This window comes from Lissotriton helveticus, chromosome 11, assembly GCF_964261635.1.
Source record: "Lissotriton helveticus chromosome 11, aLisHel1.1, whole genome shotgun sequence".
Taxonomy (NCBI): Eukaryota; Metazoa; Chordata; class Amphibia; order Caudata; family Salamandridae; genus Lissotriton; species Lissotriton helveticus.
The window spans coordinates 153,472,402-153,481,050 of NC_136072.1; the positions used below are offsets into that span (position 1 = coordinate 153,472,402).

An 8,649-nucleotide genomic window follows, 5' to 3' on the forward strand; every position below is an offset into this window, starting at 1 on the left:
CTGGCTACAGTACACCTGGAGGACAAATCTCTGTAGGATTTGAGTACCAACTTGCCAAAATTGCTTGGTTAAGGTCGGACACAGTATATACAGTTTAAGTGGGATGAGAATGCAGAACCCTTAGTGGTGGACAGGTGCATGGGTGTGTGATCGGTTCAACCGCACCGGCATTGGCTTTGGGTGGGGCCGTCATTTTTGAAAATGTGTATTATCATTTTAAAAGCACCTGATGCCTCGTTCCTGGCCTCCAGCAACTTTCAGACATCAATTAAAATGTCAAGAGAAGTCTGGTGATTAGTCGTCTTCCTCGAAAGAGACCAGGTTTGTCTAGTGGAAATTTTGACTCATCCTAAGGTAGCGCAGAGGTTAAAATTCCTGCTGCTGAGAACGTGCACCATGCAGATAACGAAGTGCATATAATGTAAATAAGTCAGTGGGTTACTGCTTCTGTAAGACAGCTCCTTTTGTTGCATGTTGTTTATAAGTCAAAATCCTAATATAGAACATTGAGCTATTAACTGTCCCCCTAGAGCTGCTGCAAACTGCAAGGTATATGTTACAGGCTATATGTTTTTTTGCCCAGTCTTTCATTATCCTAATTTTGTGAAAACGGTTCATTGGGGTAGAAAACAATTCTTATCATGAAAGAGAACCCCTAACAATGATGTTGCGTTTTAAATTCTGAATTTGTGCTTTTCCAGACCAAGGACTCTTATATTATACAGCCTACCAGTATGGATAACATGTGACTCCAACACCTTGTAGGCCTCAGTCTTATGTAAGATTTCCTATACACTGGTTTACACACATATGATTGTCTCTGTGCAACGTATGTGTGATGTACAGTGTTCTGACACCTTACACAGGTATGAGTGGTGCCATAAAACGAAATGAATCTGAGAGACAGTGGTTATGGAGACTTGAGGGGCCCTGTTAAAGGGTGGTGGTGAGGGAATCCGTGGCAGAGGTGATCATTGGGGGGCACTAACAAGCATTGTCGCACAGGGCGCCACCAGTGTTAAAGCCAGCTCTGGACAGGTGGCGACACTGCCAAAGACAAGATTTCTTCTTTTGGGGCGGTAGTGAGACCCTAGCACACTTCTTTGCTTTTTGATCCATATACAATAGGCTGAAGAGGTGCTGCTCAGATGGCTGCTTATGGAATTAGGATGATAAGAAGGGGTATATGAACCTAGCAATGCTATCCTAGTTAAGGATGTGACCTATGCATGAGTAGACCCAGGCATCAACCAAGGCAGGTAATAGCAGACTGTTCCTACCCCGTGTGTATAATATATGTACCTTAAACCCAGGGCCACTGGACGTATACAGCAGGGGAGGGGCAAATTATGCGGCAGGGTTGAGTAAATTGTGCAGCAAGAACAGGCAAATTATGCAACGTAATGTGGCACATTTTGTGATAGTATTACTTTATTATCTGGACACTTTTACATTTGCTAACACTGCCTGCCCATTGGTTGCACCTCATTATTACCAGTTTAACACCAAAATATAGCCACGAGCAACAGAAAGGGGACCAGTGAACCTTTTCAAAGGGCCATCCAAAGCGCAACACACGTGTTGCTGCGTTTTTGGTAACTTTTAACTGTTTGAACTAGAAACAATATTTTTTTTGTTAAAATCTGCATAATATGCAACAGAATATGAATAAAGCGGAACATCTGTAAATATGCGGAAAAAGTCCGTGGCTACACAATCGCATAATTCCAGTGACCCTGCTTACACCTACGTTTTTTTGACAGTCCCTTAAACTGTGCTGCATTGTTTAACATCTAGACGATTCTTACATGCGTTGACAATGAATTTATGTCTCTGTATTTATTAAGTATTTTGTGATTGAAGAAGCACATTCCAAATAAACAGATTGGTTTGTTGCAATGGACTTGCACCAAGGCACCTAGGAATGTCCTCCTTTTCATGAAGGCCACGAGGAAAATAACTTTTCTCAGTAAATTGGCCTTTGGAAGACTTGGGCTAGTACGTTGGTATTACAGAGGAGGCTTGTAAACCCTTCTGTGGCCCCATACGATGCTGACACTATCAAGAGTGGTAATAGTTGCAAAACAAGACAGTTTCGATCCACTTTTCATTGCAACGCTATTTTGTTTCATCCACGGGCTCTTTAAAAATGTGGCTGACAATAAATGAAGGGTGACACAAACTGTTACGTTACATGAGAGAAATGGTACAAAAATGGAAACAAACAAAAATAGCAGGCCATCGAATCAAAACAACGCAGGTAAAAGGAACGCAATATCAAACACAGCAAGCACAGAATGTACACCCAAAAATATAAATATATATGACAAATTTACAAATACAACATTCATGCAGAGAGATGTTTGTGTTGGAATGGACCACCGGCCCCTAATCATCATCCGGCTATGAATACACGTAAATGTTTCTAACTTATTGCGAGTTATTTTTACTTACTCCTTGCTTCTGTTGTTCAGGATGTCGTTCATTGACACTTGGCTGCTGACGCTGGAGACTCTATCAGAGCCCATCAAAAACCTGGTGCTGGAGTGCGAAGAGTTTGTCGATATCCGAAACATGTCGAAGAAATTATTCATCTCCTGCCCGGATGAAAACGCAACCAAATAAATATGGGTTGCAGCGGATGCTTGTCGCCGCAAATGCAGGGGAAACGGCAGGCAACAGCTGAAAAATGGTGCTGTTAATTAATACGTGGCAATTGTCACTCACGAAAGGCTAACTTTGGCTTCCTTGGTTTCCTGCTGCTCTCAGGGCTCGCCCTCTGTTTATCATTCGCAGGAAGTCACTTGTCCTGTAAAGTACTCAAAACAACGACATGCTAACTAGAAATGATCACCAGCGTGTTTATGTTAAACAAGCACTTAAGGCAGGCTGCTAGGACTGTCACGCCAAGTGTGGACAGAGCATGGTACACAGGTGAACCTACCTCCCCTGGGAGGATAATTTATGTTTGCAGCAAACAGGTGCATCAGGTGCAGAGTTTCACACCCAACCACATCGCATTGGGTCTGAGACACAAAGACTTGGCTCTGAGTAGGTATGGTTTACTATTGGAGTACTCCTGAATTCCAGGAGTAAGACAGGGGTATTACCTTTGGAATACTAGAGCAAGCGTGGAGTAATGGAAGAGTACGTCCAAGCAAGAACTTTGTGACCCAGATCCCAGAAGTAAGCCAGGCATCTTACAGGAGTACCCGGGTCTTACTACTGAATTTGAAGGGTAAGTTTGGAGTATGTCACACCAACTCGTATCCAAATATTTATGAATCACACCCTTTGTGAAATGGGACAATAGTGCATTTAGTATATCATAAGCAAGCCATAGCTAAGCCCCAGAGTTGGGAATATTCAGACCCAGGGCCTGAGTCACAAGGATTTTGCTATGAGTAAGGGTGACTTACTCTAGTAGTACTCCTGGCTTACTCCTGATTTCTAGTTAGAGTTAATCATAGCAAAATCTTCGCAAATCAAGCCCCTGAATTCTAGGGGACAATTCACAAAGACTGACGTGAGTCTTGCTGTACTCTTGACTTACTCATCATTTTCAGGGAAAATCCAGAAGCACTGCTGACTTACTCTGGCTGCTTCTTTAAATGCAGATGCTCTGCAAGAATAAGCCACAGCTAAATCTTGATCAATAAATCCTTAATATGAAATTGGAGTGCGCCTGCTTACCAATGGAATTCAAGAATGTAAGATATCTGTATTTTTTGCATGGTCATCCCGGATTTTTCTTCTCACTCTGGAACCTATATTGTTGCTGGTTTTAGAACTCTGCAAACCTCTCCCTTGCTAACAAGTAGTAAAATGTCTCTTCTCCCTCTTTTAACATGGTTGAATTGAAATATTCCTAATTGGCAGAATTTACTTCCAATAAGTCTCTGGTATATGGTAGAAAGTGTACCCATGGCCTGGAAGTTAAATGCCACCAGTGGACTGCAACACGTAACGTACCATCAGCTACAGTGACACCGCAAACATAGTTACAGGTCGTCCCTGTGTAGTTTGACTGTAGCAGTGGAAAAGCTACAATTCGACCTGTCAAAATAAACCTTTTTTGACAAGTCAAACCTCCCGTTTAATGATTAATAGGGCATCCCTATGTAGGCCTTGAGGCCCACAAGAATGAATGCATGAGTTTTAAAATTGAATTTTTTTTATTGATTTTAAAAACAAGAAAACAAAAGAACAATACAAAACAAGGCAGTGCATTAAAACGTGTCATCACGTGGTCCGTGGGGGGGTACATAGAGGAGTCAAGCAGTAGTGCAATCAATAATTGGGGGGGGAGAGGGGGGTGGGGGGAAAGGAGACCAAAATACATACAAAACAACTATGTTCCTGCGGAGGAAACGTCAGGTTGGGAGGAAGACAAGTCAGCATCAAATTCAGACATTGGGGGAGTACATATATCTCCACGATATGCGTTCCATTGGGTCCACACTTTCCCCCATGTGCTTGGTTTGCCATGGGAAACATACACAGTTTTTTCTCGAAACATGCACCAATCCATGTTTTGTGTCCATCCCAGAAGTGTCGGAGGCTTCTGAGCGCCCCACAATTGGGCAATATCACGCTTGGCTACCATGTTTCCCAAGGTCGCCCAGCGGAGCTGCGCTCGATTGTAGTCATTCGGCTCCCAGACATTCAACAAGCATCTTCTCGCTTCAGGCATTAAGCGCACTCCCGTGACCTCACTCATTACTTCATGCACGCGGTTCCAATAACGTATCACAGCAGGGCATTCCCAGATAATATGAAGGAACGTAGCCACCATACCGCATCCACGCCTACACAAGCCATCCATCGAAAATCCCATACGAACCAGACGTGGGCCGGTCACATACACCCTATGCAGAATTTTCAGTTGGACGAACCGAAGACGTGCCGGGATAGCTACTTCCTTCGGGGAAGAAATAGCGGACTGCCAGTCCTCATCATCGAGTTCCAGACCATCTCCGGTCCACAACCCTCGAAGCCTATCTAGTAGATCAGTCCTGGTATTGATCAACTTTTTATAAATTAGCGAGATCGTGCTATCAGGAACGTGACCATCCAGAATCCGATCCTCGAGCGGGGATGCCTCCGGCACGTCCGAGCCTAGTGGAAAAACAGACAAGACCGCATGCCGGACTTGCGCATATCTGAAGAATTCCTTATCATTCAGCCCATACTCAACTTTCAATTCCTCAAACGTCTTGACCCTGCCCTTGATCCATACGTCATCTACCCTACTGATCCCGATCATGTCCCACCGATCAAATCCCTTCGATTGCCAAAGGGAGCCCAATTTATCCGAAGCATATAGTGGGGTAGCCCGGGTCGGCCTATGGGCCCATCCCGTGGCTGCTGTAGCTCTACGCCACACCTGCACTGCTGTTTTGGTGGGGCCCGTAAGAGTGTCACCAGCTGATTTCGCATATAGAGCTCTATTGTAGTCCCCACCGGGCAGCAACCATCTGTCCATCGCAAAAGCCGGGTTTGGTGGGGGAGTGTAGGTGCCATGGTTGATGGCCCCCAATTGAGAGGCCCAATAATAGCGACGAATGTCCGGGAGAGCGATGCCGCCATCGTACCAAGGGAGTGTAAGCTTCGAGAAGGCGATGCGAGGACGGCCCCCCCATAACAATTGCCGCTGTAGACTCTCAATCTCACGAAAATATTCCGCTGGCACTACATCAAGCGTGTTTTGAAGGGCATAAAGGAATCGGGGGAGCGACATCATCTTAAACAACGCAGCTCGTCCCAAGGGAGAAAGGGGGAGCTTGCTCCAAGTCCCGACAGCCGCCCGAAGGCGTCTGAGAGGGGGCAGCAGATTGCGCTCATACCGAAGTGTGGGGTCCAAGGTGACAAAAATTCCCAGATATTTGAAACCATCTAGTACCACCGGAATAGGACAATCACGGGGCAGGAGGGGAGCGTCACCGGAGAGAACATAAACGCAAGATTTAGACCAATTTATAACTAAGCCGGTATTTTTACGGAAAGAAGTCAAAACGTCAAAAAGGACGATTAACGACTGTCGGGGCGATGTGAGGTACAAAAGGATGTCATCTGCATACAAAGATACACGGTCTTCAAAGTCCGGAGACCATCGAATACCCTTCATGGATGGTTCCCATCGCAGCCAAGCCGCCAGTGGCTCTAAAGCAAGGGCAAACAAGAGTGGGGACAGAGGACAGCCCTGGCGCGTACCTCTACCGAGAACAAAGGAGGCCGAGACACGTCCATTCACCACCACCTGGGCTAAGGGATCAGCATTAAGCAATCGAACCCAGCGGATAAAGGTGGGCCCAAACCCGAATTTGGAGACAACCGCCCAAAGATAGGGCCATTCAATCGTGTCCAACGCCATGGTGGCGTCCAAGGACGCCAAGATGGCCCACTCTCTCAATGTCCCGGCTCGCGCGAGGACTCCATGCAAGCGCCGAAGATTAAGTGCCGTATTTCGATGTGGTATAAAACCGGACTGGTCCGGATGAACCAGATCGCCTATAACAGCCACCAGACGATTAGCAAGAACTTTGGCCAGGATCTTGGGTTCAGCATTTATTAGGGAAATAGGCCTGTACGATTCACAGCGGTCACGTGGCTTACCCTCTTTATGTATAACCACTATGGAAGCCAATCTCTGGTCAGGAGGAAGAAATCCTTCCGCCAGTGATTCCAAAAACATAGAGTGCATATACGGTGCCAATACATCCGGACGAAGCTTGTAGAGTTCTATAGGGAGTCCATTAGGGCCCGAGGCCTTCCCGGAGCGAATCGAACGGATAGCGGTCGCAACTTCATCCGCCGTAGGCGGAGCCTCCAGCAGGTCCCGCTTTGAGTCAGACAAACATGGTGATGACTCATCTCCTTCGCTGCATCAGTCACCAGAGCTCTGTACTGATGTTGTTTCAGGTCCAACAGATGAAGCCTCTCAGGGGAGACTCCAGCATCCAACTCTCCCTCAAGAACGGTAATTTCAGTCTCAAGACGAACAACCTCCTCTCGTCTACATCTCTTAACAGTGCCAATCGACGAGAGGGCCTGCCCCCGAATTACAGTTTTGTACGCCTCCCACAGGGAGACAGAAGAGGATACTGACCCCACATTTTCGGCAAAGTAGTGATCAATTGTCTTAAGTAGTTCCGCTCTAATCTTGGGATCACAGAGGTACCATGAGTTGATCGGGGCCACTCGACCCTCCGAACCCCCATGTGCGTTCACAACCAACCACAGTGGGGAATGATCCGAAATACCCCTGGCAAGATGTTTCACCTCCCCTATACGGGAAGTCTGGGAGGAGGGCATCAAAACATAATCCAATCTCGAAAGGCTGCCGTGGGCCCCAGAGTGAAAGGTATACTGTTGTTGCCCAGGATGATGTAATCGCCAACAATCGGTCAGCCCCAGCGCCTCCATGAAGTCCCCAAGCCAGGATTGGAACTTAGCGAGAACTCGGGGAGGGTAACGATCACACATCCCAGATACTACTGAATTAAAGTCTCCCCCTACCACAAGCAAACCCTCGGGGACTCCCAGAATCACACTTCCCAAATCCACATAGGTCGTAGTTTGAAGACCTGGGGGTATGTAAACAGAAAACAGTGTAACCACCCTACCCTCCCAACGCCCCACAATCATCAAGTATAATGTCGTCAACAGCGAGGGGGAGGGAGGTCCGGATTAGAATGCCCACCCCTCTGGAGCCAGAAGTGAAACCTGAGTGTGCAATGAGACGATAGCCACGCCTATTCATGGCGTGGCACGTATTACCCAGCAAGTGCGTCTCCTGAAGCAAAACCACATCAGGGGACAAGCGTCTCAGTAATTGCAAGACCACTCCCCGTTTAATTCTGTCTCCCAAACCATTGACGTTCCAACACAGTATCCGTAGTCCCCTACACCCCATCCCAGAGTCCACCCCAAGTCTCTCCCCACGCCAGCCGCGACACCACAACACAGAAGATCATCAGCATTATGCCTTGAAAAAAACAAAGAAACACACCCCTGAACTTCCCAACCCCCCAAAACAACAACATACCCCCACCCCGCACCCCTGCGTTAGACTCAAAAGCCACCCCAACTCGCAGCGTGCCTGTCGCCCTAACATACAACTAATCTACGAAAAGAACCCCAGAGGAGGAAGTCACACCCGCCCCTCACCCACACCCCAGTAAGACAATGGAGTTGCAATCATTATCAGTATAGCATCGAACCATTGCCGAAAGTCAAAACGTTGGTCCGGGAGCCGATGTCGCTCCCTATTCCTGCTCCGTCGGGCCGCCCTCCGTTCCACCGGAAGGTTCCGATTGTTCAAACCTCCCACGTCCCGTAGGTAGCGAGTCCAACCAGTCATTAGCCGCTTCAGGATGGTCAAAGAAAAATGTTCTATCATTGTGGACGATACGCAATCTAGCCGGGAAAAGCATGGCATATTTCATGTCCCTGTCTCTCAGTCTCTTCTTCACTCCTTGAAATCCCAGCCGCTGCTTCTGGACTTGTTGGGTGAAGTCCGGATAAAAGCTGACCGCAGCGTTCTCATATTCCGTGGGGCCTGACGTGCGGGAAGCCTGCAGTATCACATCCCTGTCACGAAAGTTGAAAATCCGCGCAATGATGGGGCGCGGAGAGGCACCCAGCTTG

The 8,649-nt window shown here is 47.2% G+C and overlaps 1 protein-coding gene across 1 annotated transcript in view; it reads right to left on the bottom strand.

Annotated features, from left to right (window-relative positions):
- LOC144792863 (transient receptor potential cation channel subfamily V member 6-like) overlaps positions 1-2,768 on the bottom strand; it is a 308,789-nt gene extending 306,021 nt beyond the window's left edge. Inside the window, exon 1 of the mRNA XM_078668058.1 lies at positions 2,455-2,768. Coding sequence (XP_078524184.1) covers positions 2,455-2,594 — 140 coding nt within the window. The 5' untranslated portion in view covers positions 2,595-2,768. The remainder of the gene's footprint in view (positions 1-2,454) is intronic.
- Between the last annotated feature and the right edge of the window lie 5,881 nt (positions 2,769-8,649).